The sequence below is a fragment of the Thunnus albacares genome, chromosome 9 (genome assembly GCF_914725855.1).
Source record: "Thunnus albacares chromosome 9, fThuAlb1.1, whole genome shotgun sequence".
Taxonomy (NCBI): Eukaryota; Metazoa; Chordata; class Actinopteri; order Scombriformes; family Scombridae; genus Thunnus; species Thunnus albacares.
Window position 1 is genome coordinate 661,219 of NC_058114.1, and position 25,060 is coordinate 686,278.

The 25,060-nt window shown below is 39.5% G+C and overlaps 1 protein-coding gene across 6 annotated transcripts; it reads left to right on the top strand.

Annotated features, from left to right (window-relative positions):
- Positions 1 to 19,743, top strand: palm1a (paralemmin 1a). Of its 6 annotated transcripts, none has more exons than XM_044362570.1 (10): positions 1 to 63; positions 7,895 to 7,940; positions 8,222 to 8,302; positions 10,011 to 10,138; positions 10,849 to 10,912; positions 11,320 to 11,341; positions 11,425 to 11,493; positions 12,572 to 12,646; positions 14,732 to 14,863; positions 18,697 to 19,743. In XM_044362570.1, exons 1-10 carry the CDS (start codon positions 59 to 61, stop codon positions 19,314 to 19,316), a joined length of 1,242 nt encoding a protein of 413 aa, XP_044218505.1. In that variant the 5' UTR covers positions 1 to 58; the 3' UTR covers positions 19,317 to 19,743. The 6 variants fall into 6 exon arrangements, with proteins under 6 accessions (XP_044218505.1, XP_044218506.1, XP_044218507.1 ...); XM_044362571.1 differs by having other exon boundaries at positions 12,581 to 12,646; XM_044362572.1 differs by lacking the exon at positions 14,732 to 14,863.
- The last annotated feature ends 5,317 nt before the right edge of the window (positions 19,744 to 25,060 follow it).

Sequence of the window (25,060 nt, forward strand, 5' to 3'; positions counted from 1 at the left end):
GCTCCTCTCTCGGTGGATGTGGATCAGATGATCGGGGTGTAGCGGACGGATCTGCATCATGGAGTGAGTAGTTGCACTTTTCATTCTTCTTCTCTTCCCTTAATGTTTGTTTCTTGTTGTTTGTGATTTTGTGAATCTTTGTGACGTGAAATGTGAGTGTAGTGTGCGCGTGCTGCGGTGTGTCGTCACTGTGCTGCATCAGTGTGTCAGAGCGCTGAGTCAGGCTTTCTGCTGCCGGGAAACAGCAGCGCAGCGGAGGGAAACTGCGCCAAACCTCCGCAGGGATGCTGCGGGAGGAGCGGCTCTAAAGCGTGTCTGCGGCCGCTCAGGGTGCGTGTGTGTCGGTGTGCTCTCTGAGTTTTACCGTCACTGCGGGACCACACCGGAGGGGAGGGGGGGTGTGACAAACACTCTGTGCCCTACTTTTCTCGGCGGAAGCAGAGTGGACGGAGCCGATCGCTCATCAATGAACTGCACGAGCTTTTTATAATTACATATTGATCAGCTTCAGCCATGAAACACCCTATTCATGATCAATAGCTGCTGTCAAGCTACGCAGGTTAGCTCAAGGGGCATCCGGTTGTATTTTTCAAATTAAAAGCCTCGCTACAGTCTTCTTATTCTGCTCTGTCATCCTCCTCCTCTCTCCTCCCATCACCTCCTCTCCTCTCTTCTTCTTCCTCCTCTCTTTCTCATCTGTCCTCCTCCTTTCTTCCTCCTCTCCTCCTCATCCTCTCTTTCTCCTCTGTCCTCCTCCTCTCCTCCTCCTCTCCTCCTCATCGTCTCCTTTCTTCTTCCTCCTCCTCTCTTCCTCCTCCCCTGTTCTCCTCTCTCCTCTCCTCCTCCTCCCCTCTCCTCCGTAGTTCAGGGAGTGTCTGTTTGTTTTACGCCTCTGAACAGTTTATATGAAAAATGAGCTTCAGAGCAGATCAGCAGCTGGAAAACACATAAATATATAAACTGGAATGATATCAGACGCCTTTTAAACCAAACTGCACAAATGATGGTTTAATTAAAACACAGTTCAGTCTCCAACAGAAACATAAAGTCTATTAATATACATGTTCATGTTGTATTTTACTATATAATACAATCATTTCCTCAGAAGTTAAAGATCATGTGATGTTAAGTGGTGAAACAGTTGTTGTTAATCATCTTATTTCACTGAAAGTGATGCTTCATATGAACTAAAGTGCTGCAAATATTAATTCATTATTAATTGATTATTGGAATATAATCTGATATCAATACAGCAAATACAAATATACAAGTATGATATCCAAAAACATGAAGTGATGAAGTTTTAATGCAGCATAAAGACGAGCTGTGATATCAGAGATGATAAAGGTTTTACGATAATGATCGATATCTCAGTGAGTTTCAATATATTTAATTTGATCCTCATGTGTCTCACTGACTGACTGGAACCAGCAGAGGAAAGAAACTGAACTCTGTCTCTGTGTAACTTTAACCTTCGTCAAATTCCTCAAATCACTTCCTTCTTTCTAGGAATTTTATCAGTGAATCATCGGGAATGTTTCTCAGATGTTTCATCAATATGTATTGATTATGTATGTTCTGTAATACTGAAGTCTGTAGAAGAACTCCGTCATAAAGTTTCAGCAGATGTTTATCTCTGTTTCCCTGTCCTCTAAAAGACCCTCGTTTTATTTTGAAGGGCACTTCCGGTGTGTTTGTTGTGTGTGTCGGTGTGAGACAGCGGGGCGGAGCCTCAGGGGGCGGAGCCACACGGGGACAAGGACAGACAGGTTCAGTGTGTCAGTGAGAAAAAACAATTCAGTTCAGATTTTATCAAAGAGTCACAAATAAAACAACACGAGATCATCTTCATCATCATCATCATCATCATCATCATCATCAGTCACAAACAAGCAGGAAGACAAACTAGAGATGCTGATGCAAAGATATCGATTCATTAATCTACAGTCAAATCAATAAAGTCTTCAGAATCAAATCATCCTGTCTTCATCCTGTCTTCATCTTGTCTTCTCTTGTCTTCATCCTGTCTTCTTCTGTCTTCTCTTGTCTTCATCCTGTCTTCATCCTGTCTTCTTCTGTCTTCTTCTGTCTTCATCCTGTCTTCATCTTGTCTTCATCCTGTCTTCTTCTGTCTTCATCCTGTCTTCATCCTGTCTTCTTCTGTCTTCATCCTGTCTTCTCTTGTCTTCATCCTGTCTTCTTCTGTCTTCTCTTGTCTTCATCCTGTCTTCTTCTGTCTTCATCCTGTCTTCATCCTGTCTTCATCCTGTCTTCTCTTGTCTTCATCCTGTCTTCTTCTGTCTTCTCTTGTCTTCATCCTGTCTTCATCCTGTCTTCTCTTGTCTTCATCCTGTCTTCTTCTGTCTTCTCTTGTCTTCATCCTGTCTTCTTCTGTCTTCTCTTGTCTTCATCCTGTCTTCTTCTGTCTTCATCCTGTCTTCATCCTGTCTTCTCTTGTCTTCATCCTGTCTTCTTCTGTCTTCTCTTGTCTTCATCCTGTCTTCTTCTGTCTTCATCCTGTCTTCATCCTGTCTTCATCTTGTCTTCATCCTGTCTTCTCCTGTCTTCATCCTGTCTTCTCTTGTCTTCATCCTGTCTTCTTCTGTCTTCTCTTGTCTTCATCCTGTCTTCATCCTGTCTTCATCCTGTCTTCTTCTGTCTTCATCCTGTCTTCATCCTGTCTTCTCTTGTCTTCATCCTGTCTTCATCCTGTCTTCATCCTGTCTTCTCTTGTCTTCATCCTGTCTTCATCCTGTCTTCTTCTGTCTTCTCTTGTCTTCATCCTGTCTTCTCTTGTCTTCATCTTGTCTTCATCCTGTCTTCTTCTGTCTTCTCTTGTCTTCATCCTGTCTTCTTCTGTCTTCTCTTGTCTTCATCCTGTCTTCTTCTGTCTTCTCTTGTCTTCATCCTGTCTTCATCCTGTCTTCTCTTGTCTTCATCCTGTCTTCATCCTGTCTTCTTCTGTCTTCTCTTGTCTTCATCCTGTCTTCTCTTGTCTTCATCTTGTCTTCATCCTGTCTTCTTCTGTCTTCTCTTGTCTTCATCCTGTCTTCTTCTGTCTTCTCCTGTCTTCATCCTGTCTTCTTCTGTCTTCTCTTGTCTTCATCATGTCTTCTTCTGTCTTCTCCTGTCTTCATCCTGTCTTCATCCTGTCTTCTTCTGTCTTCTCTTGTCTTCATCCTGTCTTCTCTTGTCTTCATCTTGTCTTCATCCTGTCTTCTTCTGTCTTCTCTTGTCTTCATCCTGTCTTCTCTTGTCTTCATCTTGTCTTCATCCTGTCTTCTTCTGTCTTCTCTTGTCTTCATCCTGTCTTCTCTTGTCTTCATCTTGTCTTCATCCTGTCTTCTTCTGTCTTCTCTTGTCTTCATCCTGTCTTCTCTTGTCTTCATCTTGTCTTCATCCTGTCTTCTTCTGTCTTCTCTTGTCTTCATCCTGTCTTCTCTTGTCTTCATCTTGTCTTCATCCTGTCTTCTTCTGTCTTCTCTTGTCTTTATCCTGTCTTCTCTTGTCTTCATCTTGTCTTCATCCTGTCTTCTTCTGTCTTCTCTTGTCTTCATCCTGTCTTCTCTTGTCTTCATCCTGTCTTTGTCCTGTCTTCTTCTGTCTTCTTCTGTCTTCATCCTGTCTTCTTCTGTCTTCTCTTGTCTTCATCCTGTCTTCTTCTGTCTTCATCCTGTCTTCATCCTGTCTTCATCCTGTCTTCTCTTGTCTTCATCCTGTCTTCTTCTGTCTTCATCCTGTCTTCATCCTGTCTTCTTCTGTCTTCTCTTGTCTTCATCCTGTCTTCATCCTGTCTTCTCTTGTCTTCATCCTGTCTTCATCCTGTCTTCATCTGTCTTCTCTTGTCTTCATCCTGTCTTCATCCTGTCTTCTCTTGTCTTCATCCTGTCTTCTTCTGTCTTCTCTTGTCTTCATCCTGTCTTCTTCTGTCTTCTCTTGTCTTCTTCTGTCTTCTCTTGTCTTCATCCTGTCTTCATCCTGTCTTCTCTTGTCTTCATCCTGTCTTCTTCTGTCTTCTTCTGTCTTCATCCTGTCTTCATCCTGTCTTCTTCTGTCTTCATCCTGTCTTCATCCTGTCTTCATCCTGTCTTCTTCTGTCTTCTCCTGTCTTCATCCTGTCTTCATCCTGTCTTCTCTTGTCTTCATCCTGTCTTCTCTTGTCTTCATCCTGTCTTCTCTTGTCTTCATCCTGTCTTCATCCTGTCTTCTCTTGTCTTCATCCTGTCTTCTCTTGTCTTCGTCCTGTCTTCTTCTGTCTTCTCTTGTCTTCATCCTGTCTTCTTCTGTCTTCATCCTGTCTTCATCCTGTCTTCTTCTGTCTTCTCTTGTCTTCATCCTGTCTTCTTCTGTCTTCTCTTGTCTTCATCCTGTCTTCTTCTGTCTTCTCTTGTCTTCATCCTGTCTTCTCTTGTCTTCATCCTGTCTTCATCCTGTCTTCTTCTGTCTTCTCTTGTCTTCATCCTGTCTTCTTCTGTCTTCTCTTGTCTTCATCCTGTCTTCTCTTGTCTTCATCCTGTCTTCTCTTGTCTTCATCCTGTCTTCATCCTGTCTTCTTCTGTCTTCTCTTGTCTTCATCCTGTCTTCTTCTGTCTTCTCTTGTCTTCATCCTGTCTTCTTCTGTCTTCTTCTGTCTTCATCCTGTCTTCTTCTGTCTTCTCTTGTCTTCATCCTGTCTTCTTCTGTCTTCTCTTGTCTTCATCCTGTCTTCTTCTGTCTTCATCCTGTCTTCTTCTGTCTTCTCTTGTCTTCATCCTGTCTTCTTCTGTCTTCTTCTGTCTTCATCCTGTCTTCTTCTGTCTTCTCTTGTCTTCATCCTGTCTTCATCCTGTCTTCTCTTGTCTTCATCCTGTCTTCTTCTGTCTTCTCTTGTCTTCATCCTGTCTTCTTCTTTCTTCTCTTGTCTTCATCCTGTCTTCTTCTGTCTTCTCTTGTCTTCATCCTGTCTTCTTCTGTCTTCTCTTGTCTTCATCCTGTCTTCATCCTGTCTTCTCTTGTCTTCATCCTGTCTTCTTCTGTCTTCTCTTGTCTTCATCCTGTCTTCTTCTGTCTTCTCTTGTCTTCATCCTGTCTTCATCTGTCTTCTCTTGTCTTCATCCTGTCTTCTTCTGTCTTCTCTTGTCTTCATCCTGTCTTCTCTTGTCTTCATTCTGTCTTCATCTGTCTTCTCTTGTCTTCATCCTGTCTTCATCCTGTCTTCTCTTGTCTTCATCCTGTCTTCATCCTGTCTTCTCTTGTCTTCATCCTGTCTTCTTCTGTCTTCTCTTGTCTTCATCCTGTCTTCTTCTGTCTTCTCTTGTCTTCATCCTGTCTTCATCCTGTCTTCTCTTGTCTTCATCCTGTCTTCATCCTGTCTTCGTCATGTCTTCATCCTGTCTTCGTTCTTCTCCTCCTCTATCATAATCAGTATTCTCTGCTCGGAGACGCTGGCGGTGTGGAGTTAACAACACTCCTGTATGAAACACACTATTTAAAATAACATGCATGGATGATGTTTATAAATCCAGTAACGTTTGGAGCTGCTGCTTCATTCTGCACATATTTTGTAAGTAAATGACGACTCATGTCAGTAACAACGTAACTTAACAAGCGATCCATCACCAGTCACTGGTACGTTAAACTGTTACTGACTGTTTAACGCTGTAACACTTCAGTCCCACATAGTTCATATTATGTGTTTGAAAAGAAATCTCTGATTTTTCTTTACATGGACTTTAAATAATGAATCAGTTTCTTCCTGACGGGAACAGATCTACTGTCTCATCATTACCCATCATCCTCCTCTCTCTTTATCATCCACCTGATTCTTCTGATCAATAACTGATCGATTAGAGTCAGCTGTAAGCTGTTAGTAGTTCAGTGAACTTCCTGTTAGTCGAGGCTTCAGCAGGTCTGAACTGGTCTCTGTTGGTCTCGTACTGGTTGGTGTTTGTGGTCTCTGCAGCTCTGGAGGTTTCCCCTCAGATTCTCTGTCGCTGAGGACGGTCTCCATGGAGACGACAGCAGCTTTGTCCAGGATCCTTTGAGTTCAGCTCGGCTCAGACAAAACCAGGAAGTCTGCTGAGCTCAGCGAAGATTCAACAGTTTAACAGCTGAACTGATTCAACATGAAACACACGAGAGACGACGGTTCAGCTCTTATAGGAAACACACAGTTCACCTTTAATATACATTCATATAGTTTCATATAATAACGAGAGTTTAAAACTGATCATTACTGATTCTTTATTATTAGTGTGTTAAAGCAGCAGTCAGGTGTCTGTAATCATTCCTCCTGTTCATACTGGATATTAAAAGATGGAAGTGATGGAGGATAAAATCCACAGTGTGTCCACACAGTCATTTAGTGCAGAACAGAGACGGAGCAGCTGTTTACTACCGACAGAAACATCTGGCAATAAAAATCATAAAATCTAAAAACTCTCTCAGTAAACTGGCGACCATGGTGATGATAATATATACATTAGTTTTAACTATATGTTCATTTATTACTAATGTTGGTACCGTATATAAACTCCAAATTCACTGAGATGAAGACGTTATAATTGTGTTTCTCCTTTGTGAATAAAGGCAGAGACGATCTCGGTTTGATCGTATGTCAGAGAAAAATTCTACGTATGAGAAACTTGATGAACAAATGTTTTTAAATCACTCGATCAAATCTGTGACTGTGTTCCATAATGACGACGTGACCCGACTTCTATAAGCAGCTGTGTAAAGAAGGAGCTTCAGGCTGCGTTACTGACTGGAGGCTCTTTACATGAACACACACTGAGCTGCTCTGTCCTGCACAATTCATCACCACCGACATGAGTTCAATAAATACTGAATCATATTATTTTGTATTATAACAGTTATGATATGAATGTTTTGGCTCAGAGCTGTAATATGTGAAATAAAAGCTGGACTTTCACTTTCTGGCTTTTTATTATTGAATTAGACATTTTGGAGATTATTTCCAATCAATCAAAAAAGATCAAGTGAGAAATTAACATGAAATCTGAAACCTGGTTGATCTAAAACTCTTTATCCAGATGTTTCTGTTTATCCAGATGTGTTGAATGTGTAACTTCCTGCAGTTCAGTTGTGAATGTGTTGATGTCAGATGATCAGCAGAGAGCTGCTGCTGCTGCCGCCGCCTCGTTCTGTTTAAACAAAGAGAGCTCCAGTAGCAGCGAGCTAACAGCTAGCGGCTAACGCTCATGTGACAGTCAGGGTGCAGTCTGCAGATGAACAGCAGCTCTGTGACGCTGCAGATCCAAAAACATCTCAAACATCTCAAACTTCTCATAGTACAGACTCGAGTTTATCTGCTGCTGAGACACCGTCCAGCTTCAGGTCCAGACATTCTGATGATCTGTTGTCATTTAGGTGAACTGACCCTTTAAAGAGTTCCTCTCTGTATGTTACGGCCTTCCTGTTTGCAGATCTGACTGCACCTGGGTTTCATACTCTCAGATAAACCAGAACAACATGAGATCAGGCTGCGTATTTATCACAATTCTTCACTTTTTCTCACAAACGTTAGAAGAACAACTGTTGATCAAACATGTTTAATGTTGTGTAAAAGTCAGTTAACGCTGCTGAGATGAGTTCAGAGTCCACTAATCAATTCACAGAAATTAATCTGCAAATATTTTTCATTTTTCCAGCAAAATAATGTGATAATTAACATTAATTAACTTTAATCTGTTGGTACATTTACTGCTGTTGTGTTCACTGACTTCAGATAAGTTAGTTTGTAAAGTTTATACAAAATGTACGATTTCTATCAATACTTTTTGTCAAAGATCAACTTCATTTCCAGCTGAACCTCCGTCACAAACACAACCTTCAGTTTTAATTGATAGAAACTTTCTGTCTGATATTAAACATCATGTTTCTGTTTCTCTGTCAGGACGACTGAAGCTCTCGGTCAGCAGGATCGACTGCAGCTCCTCGCAGTGAGTCCCGTTTACATCCTGTCAGTGAACGCACCACACACACACACACACACACACACACACACACACAAACACAAACACAGACATAAAACCATAAAAGTGAAATATTCGGAGGGAAACTGTTGTGTTCGCTCAGAGCTGCAGGTGTAAACAGGTAAATGTGTCTTGTAGTGTTTATTATTTGTGTCTGTTGAAGTTAAAGTTGCAGCAGCTGAAAGCAGCTGAAGTGTCAGTCGTTGACTGTTGTCGTGTGTCTCACTCTCTTTCCCATCATGCCTCAGGAGAAGCGGAAGTGGCAGACGGAGGTTGAGAACAAGAAGCGTCAGCTGGAGGACGACCGGCGAACGCTGCAACACCTGAAGGTGAGGCGGACGGATGCTTCACTTCACTTTTTTCTGCTTTTTGACACTTTAATGTGAAGTTTAAGTGCTGCAGCTGCGTTTAATCCTCCTCATGTCGGTTTATATTATTATAAACTCATAACCTCTCAGTGAAGATGTTTGTCTTGCTGTCAGTGGAGAGGTGCAGTATCGTTCAGAGTACAGATGGTCGTACGGTGTTGATCCAGAGGTGCGGTGACTCCGAGCGCTACGAGCTGCAGACTGTGAACAGCTGCAGAGTAAAAATATCTGCAGCTGACCTCAGATCAGCCGCTCTGAACGACAGGAACGACAGAAACGCGGTGACTCCTTTCGCTCTCAGACTCTGAGCCGCTGCTATTAAATAACTGACGGTATTTTTAACAGACAGCTGTTCACGTCTGATCACATGACACATTCATACACTGACACGCCGCGCTGTGGTTTCATGTGAAGTTCTGAACACAAACACAAAACCAACTACAGATGACGACTAAATAGATAGAGAGAGATAGATAGATATATGATAGATAGATAGATAGATAGATAGATATATGATAGATAGATAGATAGATAGAGAGAGATAGATAGATAGATGGATAGATGATAGATAGATAGATAGATAGATAGATAGATAGATAGATGATAGATAGATAGATAGATGGATAGATGATAGATAGATAGATAGATAGATAGATAGATAGATAGATAGATAGATGATAGATAGATAGATAGATAGATAGATGATAGATAGATAGATAGATAGATAGATAGATAGATAGATTGATATATGATAGATAGATAGATTGATGGATGATAGATAGATTTATGTATAAAAGTACATACCTGACTGCAGTCACTCGGTCCTGACTTACAATTAAATGATTGAGGATAAAAACACAGTGAAGCTAGAAGCTTGTTTCCATTGAGCTCCTCTGAGGGGAGAAGGAGTGAGATGTCAGATATTCAGTGAGGCTGGAGATAAACTGGCTATTTAACCATTTAACATTCACATAGACAACCAGCTGCGTCGTTAATGCTGTTGCAGTTAATTACAGATTAGGTCTATTAACTTGTCTTCAATAATTTCCGCCATTGTTGTTGCTGCTGACGTGCCCTCTGACCCCTGACCCTGTCACATCCCCATACTGCCCCTACCGCCTGACACCTGGACTCTGAGACAAGTTCTGTATGCAACAATGGAAGTATGAGTTTTTAAAATATCTTGATGATAGTTTTTACTTTAAAATATTTATTGCACACTATCTGTACATAGAACCATTAATCAGGAGAGTCCTAATAACTTTATAACAAAATAAAACTAACATGTTAGCCACTTTCTAAGCTGTTAATATATCAGATGTTCTGTTTCCAGCGTGTCTCTGCTGCCATCAAGTGGACAAAAAATGTCCTGATGCAGGTTTTAAACAGTTCAGCATCAGCAATCTGAACATCAACGTACATCAACAGGTTACATCACATGTTCTACGAACAGCAGATCCACCACTTCCATATTTCAGCATCAGAGTGTTGTATCACCTCTGCTCCATGGATCAGGCCATCCAGGCTTCGTTACCATGACTACCTCTGCTTCCTTCTGTCTGTGCGGGCTGTTGTTTTATTTAAAGTAACTCTGTGTTCATTTTTCAGAGGAAACATTGAAACCTTTTGAGCAACAGATAGTCTGATTGTATTTCCTGTCTGTGTTCAGTCGAAGGCTCTGAGGGAGCGCTGGCTGCTGGACGGAGCACCGTCTGCTGGACCTGAACAGGACGAGGTGAAGAGACAACTGGAGCAGGATGAGGCCAAGACCAGGAGCCTGGAGGACACCATCAACAGGTCTGATCTGGTTGAATCTGATGAATCTAATCTGGTTTAATCTAAAATCTGAAATATTACATTGAACATTATAAACAGAATCGGGGGACCAAGTTGGATGATGAGATAGATAATGAGACTGAGAGGAAAGCCTTGAAAGAGTTTTGAAGAGTGTATTTGAATGTTTCTCTAAAGCCTTTGAGAAGAATTAGGAACCTAACACACTAGTAGCCATGAGTGCCCTACCAACGGCAAACAAGAATGAAACTCAGGCCATTTCATTTGGTTGTAGCAAGAAAACTTATTCTACTTCTGTGGAATTCAGACGAAGCACCAACATATGATATGTGTATAAGAGAGTTGCTGAATGTGTTTTACTTACGAAGGTTAAAGTTCTCTAAACAACAACAAGAACAACAACGAGACAACACCACAAGAATATTTGTGAGAATGTGGAGCCCCGTACCAGAGTACCTCAAGGGTAGTGGACTGATGGTTTAACTGTGTACCTTCATCACTGTTTATATGTATTTTATTTTAATAGTAATATTGAAGTCCTATGATTTGTTTTTTGTGAAGATAATAAGTTGCTCAAGTGACCTTACATAAAGGTTTGAAAAAGAAAAATAGAAAAACTGCATTAAATTGAGCCATTTAATTACATGGAAGTGTGTGTGTGTGTGTGTGTGTGTGTGTGTGTGTGTGTGTGTGTGTGTGTGTGTGTGTTGCAGGTTGGAGCAGGAGCTGGTCAGTCTGGAGTCTGGAGGCGTGTCTCAGACCATCAAACACACCACAGTGAGTGTAAAACACACACACAGTCTTTTTCTGCTCGTTACTGTGTCCTGTAGCTGTAATCTGATTACAGTAATCTGATTACATTAGTCACATTAAATCAATCAGATTACAGTAGTCAGATTAAAATAGCCAGATAACAATAGACAGATTACATTAGTCACAATAAAGTCGTCAGATTACAATAGTCATATTACATTAATCAGTAGTCAGATTACAAGTATTACCAGAAGCTAAATCATCAGGACGTAGTTTGTTCATATTGTGGCTATAATGAGCCTGTAGGGGGCGCTGGCAGCACTTTAAACTGGTAGACAGGTGTTTACTGTGTTTTGGATTTAGTTTCAGGTGTCTTTGTTTCTCTGTTTCCTGTTGAATTTTAATGTTCCTGTCTGTCGTTTTGTCTCCAGGTGACATCAGGATCAGTTAAAGGTACATTTCTTCTTCTGTCTCTTTGTTTTATTGTTTGTCATCAACACATCTCCTCTTCCCTCTCACTGTGTCTCTCTGATCAGCTGTAGAGGTCAAAGGTCACAGCAGCAGTCAGCAGGATAGAGCTGCAGCGACTGGTCAGGTAGTTCAAGGTGAGACTCCGCTGGGTTCTACTTTGTTCTGTAGCTGTAATCAGATTACAGTAATCATTTTACAGTAGTAAAACCACTTTAGTCAGATTACATAAATTACATTGCACCACTCAGATTACAGTAATCAGATTATAGTAGTCAGATTATAGTAATCAGATTACATTAGCCCCATTACAGTAGTGTAATTGCAGTAATCAGACTACACATGTCAGATTACTATATATGAACCAGATCACAGTAATCAGATTATAGTGGTCACATCACTGTAATTTGAATAATAATAATCACATTACACACAGATTACAGTATTAATATGACAGTAATCAGACTACATAAATCACAGTAAACCACTGAGGATACAATAATCAAATTACATGAGGCAGTCCAGTTAGATTACAGATTACAGTACTCAAACTAAAGTACTCAGATTACAGACAACCATATTGTAGAATTACTTTCTGATTACTTTAATTAGATTACAGCGATGAGTTTACTTTAGTTCAGTTACAATAAAACAAGTTTGCACTAGTCACATCACAGTAATCAGATTACATTAGTCAATTTATAGTAATCACTTTATATTCTTCAGATAACAGTGGTCACATTATAGTAGTTACATTATTGAAATCACTTTACAATAATCAGATTACAGTAATTAGTTTAATGTTATCAGATATCCATAGGTACATTACAGTAATCAGATTACATTAACTAGATTATTAGATTGTAGATTACATTAATCAGATTAATGTTATCAGATATCAGAAGGTACATTACATTGATAAAACTACAGTTATTAGATTATTGATTAAAGCAATCAGTTTACAGTAATCAGATTAATGTTATCAGATATCAGTAGTCACATAACAGTAATCAGATTACAGTATTTAGATTATCAGATTAATGATTACAGTAATCAGTTTACAGTTATCAGATAACCGTCACATTAAATTAATCAGATTGCAGTGAGTCTGACTGGACCGTAGAGGAATCAGTCATGTGATCTGATGACCTCACAATCAGAGCTTCAGTCTTTACTCTGCTCTGTCTTTGTGCCTGCCTCCTTTTTTCCCATGAGCCCTTGCAGAGGTCAAGGTTCAGAAAAGCCCTCGAATGAACAAACCAACAGAGGCGACAGAGGAGATGAAGAGAGGTGAGTCAGAGAAGAAGAAACAGGCGGCAGCGTGATCGTTCTTTACTATAAACACATCATACAGGAGACATGATTAAAGATCTCCCCATAGACTGTAGAAATAATGGACGAGGCCACCGTGATGTCACCCATTAGTTTGTGGACTCGCATTTTGAAGCCTCGAGTTTATCATTTGTCCTTCTCCATCTTGGATTTTTGGAGCCAGAAGTGATGAGAACTAACCCTAATGCTAGCTGTTAGCTTAGTTAGCATGGTGCATTTACAGTCTATGGTTAACTGCGATAATGCTAACACTAATGCAAATTTTTGCTAGCGAAAAACAGGCTTAAGACCATTAAAACAAAATGTTATTACCGGAAAAACTAAACATCTGACTCTTTTATCACAACCAAATGCTGAACAAGACTTTTTTAGTTGACCAAAATGTTACAATTAACTTTCATGAACTGAAATAACGACGGCTACGTCTATACTGGGGTTAAATCTGGGGTTATGCTGTGTATACGGTACCTGTCTGACGTTGTTGCCATGGTAGCGACTTGTCAATCACAACATAGCCATGCCCTAAAGCTAAATTAAATGGGACCATAATTTACAAAATGATCATGCTGTATTGAAGAAGACTTGACACTAGCGATTGAGATCATAAACTCATTAGGAAAGTGTTCACTGAGGTAATAAATCAAGTGAGAAGTAGGATCATTTTCTCATAGACTTATATATAATCAGACTTCTTTTTGCAGCCAGTGGAGTCGCCCCCTGCTGGCTGTTAGACAGGATGCAGGTTTAAGGCACTTCCACACTGGCTTCACTTTTCAGACCTGGAACTACCTGCTTGGATCCTCCACACTGATCATTAACTGTAAAGTCTGCATCAGGTCAGCTACTCATCCAATCAGAGACCTGCAGATCACCAACAGTAAGAAGGTCAGAGGTCACAGTGTGTAGACAGGTGGAGGAAGAGTTCAGGTGTCTTTATGTGTAACGTTTAACCACCTGTCTGTCTCTAACACCTGTCTGTCTGTCTGTATGGCTGTCTGTCAGTTTGTTGCTGCATCCCATATAAAAATATGATAGAAAACATCTCATATGATCCATTTTTTAAATAAAATCCTTCTCCCTGCTCAGCTTCCTCAGGTGTAGCTATTTACAGCTCAGTTAAAAATGAAATACATCAAACAAAAGGACCAAACGTCATCTTCACTGAAACACAATGGACGAACAACTCAACATATTAAATTTAACTTTCTATGCAGGCATGTTTCAATAATCGTCGTTACTGAATCCTCTTCATTTACAGATCTGCTCTCTTGACCTAAATGCAACAACCTGGTTTATAATATTTATGCTGCTGTTTGTCTGCATGAATTCTAACTGAACATGTCACCAATAGAAAATAAGGAACAAAGCAATGCTTTTGTAAAAATGACTAAAACCATTATCAATATCAATTATCAAGATTGTTGGTGATTAATTTTCTGTTGATCAGCTAATTTTAATCGACTAATCGTTGCAGCTCTGGTAAAATAAAGAGAGTTTCTGACCTTTCAGGTGTTCAGGTCAATATAAACTGTCTAATTAAAATAATAATAATGATAACTTTATTTGTATAGCACATTTCATGCAAAGATTACAGCTCAAAGTTCTTTACATGCAAATAAAGTCAGAGCAGCAGGACAAAGTCAAGTAAAAAATCAATAAAAAAACAGATGAGAAGAAGAAAGAAACAAAAAAGAAGCAAATAAACCAAACAAAAACAAAACAATAAAAGGCTGCTATCATATGTGGATAAAACAATAAAAGGTCATTAAAGACAGAGGCTGGGTTGCAGTTAGTGAGATAATATGAAAGATGATAAAATGCCAGATTGTACAAAAATATTTCATATGTGAACAGCTGATTCAGTCTTTGTTCATATTTACAAAATCTGGTGCAGGACGGCGTCACTTTAATACTGTCTGCTGTTCAGTAAGTGTGTAGTAACTGTTGTCTGCAGGAATAAAATAACTAACATTAGATCATGTTCAGTGTATGTGTGTGTGTGTGTGTGTTGACCCTGTGTGACCCCTCTAACCCCCCCCCCAGCGATGTACTCGGTGGAGATTAAAGTAGAGCGGGACAGACTGACGGGGGAAACCAGAGTTCTGTCCAGTCACACCAAACTTCCTGTCGACCTCTCTCACCAGGGGGTCAAAGTTTACGAGGACGAGCGGAAAGGTGAAAAGTAAAATAAAATCAGAGCCGGCTTTACGAGAAGTTACCTGCTGCAGGAGGAATGTTTTATAGTTAATATTATAAATGATAGATTTACTCTGACATCATCCTCATTCATCGTCTTCTCCTTTTCTAATTGTTGTCTTACTGAATGAGTGGACCAATCATAACTCTCTGTTGAAGAGAGCTTCATGTCTACAAACAATGTTATAAAATTCACATCACTAAACATAGTACAATAATTATTAATACTATTAGTAGTAAGTAGTGTAGCAGTAATAGTATTGTTACTTTTACTAGTAATGATTTTCAGATTAACCTGCAGAGAACTTCTCTTAAAGTAAAACTTCACTCAGCAGCACGACTCTCCTCTTCCTCACATCTTCCTCTTCCTTCCTGTTTCTGAGTGTGAAGCTTCAGGGTCAAATGATAAGAAATAAAAGCATAAACAAACTCAGCTGACTGAGGTTAAAAGTCAGAATTTCGCCTCACAACCCGACAGTGAGACAGTTTTTACTATCAAAGTAAAAAGACATTTAACTGTTTGGTTATATTTTTTTTTATAAAGTTCAGCTCCATAATGGTCTAAATGTTGTTTCAGTTAAAGAAACACATGTTCAATCTCATGTTTGGATCCAAACCAACAATGAACTGATCTACTAACGAAGTATTCTGTGTGTATCCAGAACCTGATATATCTTATTCCTCCATGCTGTAGACTGATTACACGCCAATGAGCCACAGCGGTCATTGGCGTGTAATCTGTCACAGCTAGTCAACCATCCAATCAGAATCCATACTAATAAAACTGGGAACTCCTCTTCTACATGTATTGACTGTATTTTCATTAATACAACTGATCTGTGCTCAAAAGCTATATCGGTTCCTATTGAGTGCACTGATCAAAATATAGTAGCTGGTGTCTTCACCATAGCAACGGTCGCTGAGGATCATGGGTAGGCTAATGTAGCCGCTTCCGCTATTGTACAAAACTGACAAAAATACTTGATTTCTAAACCAAAATTGCCCGTTTTTTTGAATTTGGTTTTCTGGATTTTCGTTGGGAAACAAAAAAGGAATAGATCACGTGATTTCATTTTTCATTTTTGGTTTAAAATGAAAAAAGGAAAAAACCCATGTGACTTCCATTTTTGGTTTCAAACGCAAAAACGAATTGGCTGAATGTCCACAGACCTGCTCGATATTCAATCCAAAAAGGAACAACGATAAAACGAATCGGCAAAAACCAAAAAAGGGCCGGGTTTGATTGGTTTTTCGTTATTTGATTCTGACACCAAAAACATTTTTTTGTTTTGAAACAAATATCAGATTCACTGTTTTTTAGGTTTTGAATTACGAATAATCCAATGATACCCGGACCCGTAGCTCAGTATTTTAATAATTTTTTCACTTGTAAAATTAACAGATTAAGGAAAGATGTGTGTTTTGATGATGTGCAATATGTTTCTTACATATTGGACTGAATCATGAAGGATAAAATCTGTGGGTTTGAGTTTAGTACAGCTGAAGCTGTAAAGGTTGAAGAGCTTTTAATATCTATCAACAATGAGAAGCAATCAGGCTTTGATGACCTGGATGGTAGATTACTGAAAATTTCAGCACATCTGGTGGCCAGTCCTATTACTCATATATTTAATCAGAGTATATTCTCGGGGGTGTCCACAGGTTTGGAAGGAGGCCAAGATCATCCCATTACCTACAAATGCAAAAAACAATCTTCCAGTTGCAAACAGTTGCCCTGTAAGCATTCTGTAGGTTCTAGCACAAATCATCTTTAATCAAATAAAGAGCTATTTCACTGAATACAGACTTTTAACATGCTTACATGGATGGGTATTCAATATGCACAGATAGTGGATGACTGTCTAATGGATATTAACAACAAGAAACTTGTGGGGCCAGTTTTACTAGACTTTAGTGCAGCCTTTGATATTATTGATCATTGATTACTACCAGAGAAACTTACAGCCTACAGCTTCTCTTCCTCTGCAGTGACCTGGTAAAAGACTTATTTATCCAATAGAACACAGATAGTTTTTTAATGGTGGCCTATCTGGTACTAAACATGTACAATCTAGAATATCACAAGATGCCTTAGGCTGCTAATGTTCACAGTCTTCACATATGACTTGCCATTAGTCCTGGACAGGGCCAAGGTGTCCATGTATGCTGATGACACAACGTTGTACATGTCAGCTATTACTGTGGAGGACTTGTCTATAGCTCTGAACAAAGACTTATAACTAGTATCAGACTGGGTCATAAATAACAGAAAGAGACAAAGTGTGTTGTATTAGGTTCACAATATATGTTACAGTCAAACCCAAAGCTCAACCTACCACTGAAAGGAATAAAAACTGAACAGGTGAAAGAAACAGAACTGCTTGGTGTCACATTGGACAGTCATCTATCATGATCAACTCACATAGACAACATAACCAAGATAACCAACCTCTGTGGTCCAGGTTATCCAGGCACTGGTTCTCTCCCATCTTGACTATTGTCCTGCTGTGTGATCAGGTGCAACAAAAAAGGACGTGAGAAAACTACAAGTAACCCAAAATAAAGCTCACAAACATTTGCATAAATGCGTATCATGACTTAAGGTAGAACAAAGATTGCTAGCTAGTTTCAGTTTATTTTTAGGAACATGTCTGTCAACAGAAAACCTAATTGTTTCTACAAATTACTTCATTACAATAGTTATGGACACAACTATTCTACCAGGCAGGTGGTAATTGAATGTTATACAGTGCCTATGCCTAAATATAACGCAGTGAAGAAACCAGTTATGTACAGACCCTGGTCCATATGGAACTCTGATCCTCCCACAGTCATAGAAATTAGTAAGTTCCAGTTTAATAATGTTCAGTAAATGATAAAGAATAGTTAATACAGGTCACTGTGTATAAACTATATTATATTGAAAAGTATTGTGCTATGTATCATCATAGTATTATAATAAGATCATTGTATAATGTGCTAGAGACTATCTAGCCTCTGTCACTGTGGTGTCATCCACAAGTTAACCTCTCTATTGTCTAATCAGAGATGGCACTTTCTTTCATTTCTTTTCTTCATTATTTTACCTACGTTTTTATTATGATTTTAAAATTGTCCATTGTTATTTTCTTTTCATTTTATCTTGATTTTTATTTTCATCCACCACTGAAAATAGTCCCCGACAAATGCACCATTTCCTCCTGTTTGTTTGTTTGTTAAAAGCTACAGTGACCATATATATATATCTGTGAGCTGTTTATAAAGATTTATGTCTTCAGTAGGAACACCCACCTAAACTTTATATACAACACTTAAACAAGCAAGAATGGAGCTAATTTATATGAAAAGTCACAACATGAAAAATGCTTCAGCTGGATTAATGAGCTTTTGGTTTTGAGTCATGTCGGGTGTTTGGACTCTGATAAACCTGCCCGCAGGTCTAGTTTCAATATGAAACTTTATATTTGTTAAGAGTTTTTAAAGATCTTCAGTAGGAACTACTAATAAGCTTGTAGCTGAAATACGCTGAAGTGTTGAGAGACGGACTAACACATTGTTGGTTTGAGTCTGCACATGAGATTAAAGGAAAATAAGAAAAATACAGAACATAGAATCTGGATAAAGACCTGGAGGTTGATTTTTGAGTTAAATATAAATCTCAATATCAGCCAGAGAAATTCTTATCAGATACTTTCCTCATATTGCTCAGGTCTGTGACTGTAGCTGGTTTGTATTGGTCCACTTCTGTCAGCTGAGACAGCAGTGAGTCCTGATCGGACATCTGATCCTGGTTCTGTCTCTCTGTCTCTCAGTGGTCCATGAGATGAACGGTGAAGACGCTGTCCTGCTCAGCTCCTCCGAGGTCGAGGAGCTCATCCACAAAGCTGACGAGGCTTCGATGATGTCACAGACCATCGCCACGGTGACCTCGCTCCCAACCGCGGAGGTGCAGGAGGAGGCGGGGCCAGAGCCACAGCAGGTGGCGACAGAGATCACCGGGTTGGAGGCCAAACCGGAGAGCGAGCTGGGTGTGGCCGAGGCCAGCGAGGAGAAGCCGGTCACCATGGTGTTCATGGGATACCAGAGCGTGGAGGACGAGGACGAGACCAAGAAGGTGCTGGGGCTGCGGGGGACGGTGAAGGCCGAGCTGGTGCTCATCGAGGACACCAACGGGAAAACCTCACCAGAAGGAGGGAAGGAGGAGGCTGCACAGACGGCAGCCCCGTCCCCCAACTCCACAACCCCGCCCCCAGTCTCCACAGCCCCGCCCCCCACCTCAACAGCCCTGGCCCCAGCCTCCGCAGCCCCGCCCCCAGCCTCCAAACCTCCAGAGACGGCTGCAGCGAGCAACGGGGAGACAAGGGAGGCGGAGGGAGGAGTGGTGCAGATAAAGAAGGAGAAGCAGCCGTGTAAGTGCTGCAGCATCATGTGAGCCTGCAGGGGGCGCTGCTGCTAAATCTAATCACATAAAAGGACAGAGATGCTCCAGGACAAAAAACTACAGGAACTAAACTCCACCCACTGCCTACAGCCCCGCCTCTAACAACATGACATCACTTCCTGTTTCTTCATTCTCATGTTTTATAAATCTTTCTTTACTTTTTCTATTTTCTTGAAGCCTTTTTAATTTTTGTATCCCTCATGTTTCCAGCCGTGTTGTGATGAGCATCTGACTAGCATTAGCATTAGCCATGCAGATTTGTAACCTTTAACCTCATCTCTCTCTTTATAAGCTCTAATATAAAGCAGTGAATTGATTTTAGAGTTGTATTTATTTGGTTTTGTAAGTTTGTGCAGATTCTGCGGCTGCAGATTTTGTTTCTGCAGATTCTTTCAGCTTTTTTGGGGGTTTTATAAAAGAAAAAAATAAAAGTGACATGACAGACGAGTCGACTCAGTGATGAACAGAAGAACTCAGTGACGTCATTACCTCCGTCATCCTCCATCACATCACATGACCTCACTTTCTGTTTCCTCCACCTGCAGCTTCAAACACGCCAGATCTTATTAATCATTTTGACTTTTTTCTTTTATAAAACCAAAGATGTTTTTCTTCCTGACAGTCAGCTGACCGATTATCAGACTGTTTTCATTTCATTAATGCCCTCTAACCAATCAGCTGCACACATACATGAGACCAAAATTGTAATATAAAGGCTGTGGATCCTGAACCACGATGACTTTATGCATAAACAAGGGGCTGCCAGAAAGTAAGTTTCTTGTGAAAGTGTCAGAAATCCTGTAAAAGTTCCAGAGAACAAAACAGTAAAGCAGTAAGAATTAAAAACCTTTGTCAACCTAAAAATCTATTTTTTTGCCTTTTGTACAGATCAACAACACGATACAGCTACAGACAAAATACCAAATCAATACACACTGCGTGCATTTCCATCCACCTGATTTATTCTGATTTTCATATTCTGCATAAAAAAACAAAACAAACAAAAAGAAATCAAAGTGGAAAAAAAAGTGGAAATCTTGAAAACAAACATCAGATCTGTGTAGAGCGATGATGAGGAGACTAACCTTCCTCAAATCAATACATGAGACAAACAGAAACGTCATATTTCCATCATGTTTTCCATCGTTTGAGCTTTAGACTGTCGCTCTTTTAATGACGTCATCTGCAACAGTTTAATGGTACGACTTGAGAGTTAGCGCCACCTGCTGTTTATCTGCTAATATTCACACAACAGGAGTGGATGGAAACAAGACTACACTACATTTTACTTTGATGATTTTCTGGAAATTCTGTCAAAATTGGTTCAACATTTGAAACGTGATAAATAACTTACTTCAAACTATGACAATTCTATAATGTTTGTTTCATTAAGAGGTCAAAGAAGACTCTTGGTAAACTAAATGTTATTCTGAATGTATTTCTTAGATGAAAAGTCAGAGGATCAAATTAATAATTCATCCTGATGGGAACATGAATAAATGAAACTAATTTCATGTCAATACATCTGATAGTTGTTGAGATATTTCACCAACAGACAAACATGATCGTCCACAGAGCTGCTCGCTAAAAGCAGGACTCACACAGACGGAGTGTGAGTGAATTATTCTGACCAGAGTCCATTAAAAATCCAATACAGCTCATTAATTTATTCCTCCCTGACTGTTCTGCTCTCTGTGCTGGGTGTGACCATATTGTTTGTGATTCAGCAACAATCCATCAAAATGTGCTGCAGTAGAGTTACGGAGTTGGAGGAAATGTTTTAGGTGCCACTGAGTCAGCAGATAAATCTGAGGGGTGGTGAGATGATTAATGGGAGAGGAAAGAAGAAAAAACAAAGTTCTGATACACAAATCTGTTTTCAGTTTTTGGACTTTTTCTCTAATCTTTGTTGCTTGTTTAGAGGGAAAAATCACTATTTGGTGGAGCTGTTAACAACTCATAGACATGTGAAATTCTTTTTGTAAGACGTCAAAAGCCAAAAAGGTTGGAGGGTTGCTTTATACTCTACTCAAACTATCTGTTCTCTTTATTTCTGCAGTAACTGATGTTTGTCCACAACATCTGACATATTATCATCTTATAAAGTAGCTGTGTTAGCTAACAGCTGCCAACTTCCACATCCAGCAGACACAGAACAACATGATCACGTCACTGATAATGTCAATAATTAGTTGTGGGGTTCCTCAGGGTTCTACTCTGGATCCTTTATAGTTTCAAACTGGTTAAAGCTGATATAAATTATGTTTTTGTCAACTTCTTCTCAGCAGAACGGTCTCAACATATGACATATTAGCAGCTTATAAAGACATAAACCATCATTACATTGGAGTGTTTGTGTCCAGTCTTTGTAAAATAAAGTGTAAATCATAAACACAGTAGAAGCAGGACAGTAGGCAGTTGTGAGTACAATTTCTTTTCTCCATCATGAACAGCTCGAGTGTCTCAGTTCAGGTTTGTCAGATTTCTGTAGTTTTTAAATGACTGATCAGACATGAAGCTGTGAGACACTCTGATATGTCCTCAGAGACGGACACACATCGGGTTTAAATGGCTTCATGTCTTCCATCAACAGATCTGAACTGATCTGCTGACAGTCGCCCTCTGCGGACGCCACCACAAAGACGGCCAACTGAAAACAGCTGCAACCCGAAACAGACACAAGCCCCGCCCACTGAAATGACATCATTAAGAGATCAGACGTCTGAGACATCGTGTGTCAAGGTGGATATTTTGTCCTAATGATGGCGAGTTCATCCTCAGCTGATTTCATGCTAATCTGCACGTTAGATTTCAGTTTCTGTCATGTATGAAATGTAAGTTTTGTCCTAAATGTGGCGCTGAAGGAAAGGTCATTGGATTGTTAAAAGCATAAAGGTTCATCCTCTGTGGAGCATGAATGTTCACAGTGTCAGTCCCCGCAATTTACATCCATTTTGGACGATTTTGCACGATTTATGTCCAGTATTTATTTGGATTTTGTTACCTTTGAAGAGAGCCAGGCTAGCAGTTTCCCCTGCTCCCACTTCATGCTAAGCTAGGCTAACAGGCTTTTGGCTGTAGCTTTATATTTACTGTACAGACATTACAGACATTACATTACAGTGAGAGAGGTTTCAATCTGAACATCTGACTCTCAGCAAGAAAGAAAGTAGTAAAGAGAAGAATATTTCCCAAAAATGTCAAACGATTCCTTTAACTTGCCTTCAGGATGCGGCTCAAAACAAAATCTCCTCCTCCGCCTGCATGCAACCAATCAACACTCAGCTAACACCGGACAGACAGACGGATTTAATGTTAAAGACAGACAGACAGAAACTGTCCTATTAGAAATAATGAAGGACCCAGACTGGAGCCCTGAGGATCTCCTCAGACTCTTCAGCTTGTAAACTTCATATATTCAGTAATAAATATCAGCCTATAGACTCTGATATGGTTTGTGTTGTATGAGCATGCTGCTGGCTCTTTGAGTGATGTTGCTATGATCCTCAGTGGTCGTTGCTATAGAGACAACTATAGCAAACCATGGATGTTGTGGTTATATGGCATGCGTCTTAACCAGAAAAAAAGTCATAATATTATGGGAAAAAAACTTACTGAATATTTTGTGAATGAAGCTGTAATTTCATGATAAGTCAAGATAAAATGTTATGAGAAAAAGGATGCGTGGAGACAAAATGTCATATGATTGCATAGATTTCAATAATGTTTTATTTTACAGGTCCCTTAATGTTAATAAGTAATTTGCAGGTATTTATCTTTTAGGACATTTTACAGAGAGAGTGGTGCAATTTGGTACAAATTATAAGAAAAAAACTGGGAAAAGTGTTAAGTTGGTTTAGCTGGTAAATGCCCACTCATTTTATTTAGGTTCTTAAGTATTTGTTAATTGAAAAACATTCTTAATAAAGTCGACTCTTAACAATCTTGAACTGACAGGTTTCAGTGTGTAGTTTTGTGTGTCAAACTACATATTCACATATTAGGTTGTGTTTTTAACTCTATATTTAGCACATTTCCAATCAAAGAAATTAACAGAATTAACAGTTACACAGCAGCTACTTTTAGGCAATAATCTAAAAAAACAACAACTAAAATGCTAATATGTTGTTTGACACACAAAACTAAACACTGAAAACTACTAATTTCTGTCATTTTTTTGCCAATTTTTTTCCAAATTAAGAACTATGTATGAACCCAGAGATAATGAGTGGGTACTTACCAAAATGATAATGTTGTAAACTAGGAGCAATTTAAAATGAATTAAAAAACAAACATCTCGATAAAACATTATACCAGATAAGGATAAAATAACTTTACTGACTAGTCATACCTACAATATAAACTATCATCAGGCAGGTTTATATTCAGACTGTAATTTTTGGAAGTTATGTTACAGCTGGTGATGCAACAACGACTTCCTGTAGATGGTGTTTGAATCCACAGCGCTGCAGATGTTTCCTAGCAACAGATTTACACGTTACTAAAGTGTTTACTAGATAAGACAGTTCTTAACTTTTAACGGTGCAGCCTGATTCAGTAAATCTCTAGTTTGGAGGAAGGGAAGGATTTATCTCCTGTTCCCTGGATACCACAGTTAGCCACACCCACTCCGTCTCTGTGGGCGGGGCTTGTCTCTCAGCAGGGTCAGACGCTCCATGCTGTTTTATTTATGTGTCTGCCTTTAAAACAGAGAGAACAACTTCTGTTCAGATGGAAACTAAATGGCTCCATATATCAGCTGCTGGACTTTAACGTCCTGAACTACGGCAGCCTGCAGAGTTCAAACCGACAAAAGGAAAAAACAAAACATGATGACTACTTTCATTTATGGTCATGAATCACGTTTCTTTGTGTGAGATTAAAAAAAAACAGAAGCAGTGGGATGTACAGCAGCCACCTCCTGTTGTCATGGTAACCTGTTGACTGAGGCGTGGCGCCTCCTGCAGGAAACAACATGAACAACACGTCAAGTCGTCCTGCTGCACAGGAAGGAAACGTTTTATTTACATCCATTATATTATTTACATTCAATTATAGAAACTTCTTACTGAACTTAAAATAAACACAAAGACTAAAGTCATGTGATCAACTGAGAGAAAAACTCAGCAGCCAGACTGTGTGTGTGTGTGTGTGTGTGTGTGTGTGTGTGTGTGTGTGTGTGTGTGTGTGTGTGGTCCAGGTATTCCTCATGTTGTGGGGACATAAATCTGTTTACACAGTCATGTTGTGGGGACTCGCCTCCTTTATGGGGACAAAAAGCAAGTCCCCTGAATATAAATCATTACATTTAGGCTGAAGACTTGGTTTAAAGTTAAGGTTAGTTTAGGGTTATGTTAAGGTTAGTTTAGGGTTATGTTAAGGTTGGTTTAGGGTTATGTTAAGGTTAGTTTAGGGTTATGTTAAGGTTGGTTTAGGGTTATGTTAAGGTTAGTTTAGGGTTATGTTAAGGTTGGTTTAGGGTTATGTTAAGGTTAGTTTAGGGTTATGTTAAGGTTAGTGTAGGGTTATGTTAAGGTTGGTTTAGGGTTATGTTAAGGTTAGTTTAAGGTTATGTTAAGGTTAGTTTAGGGTTATGTTAAGGTTAGTTTAGGGTTATGTTAAGGTTGGTTTAGGGTTATGTTAAGGTTAGGGTTAGGTTTAGACATGTGGTGGTCATGGTTAAGGTTAGGATAAGTCTTCATGAAATAAATGTAAGTCAATGTAATGTCCTCTGA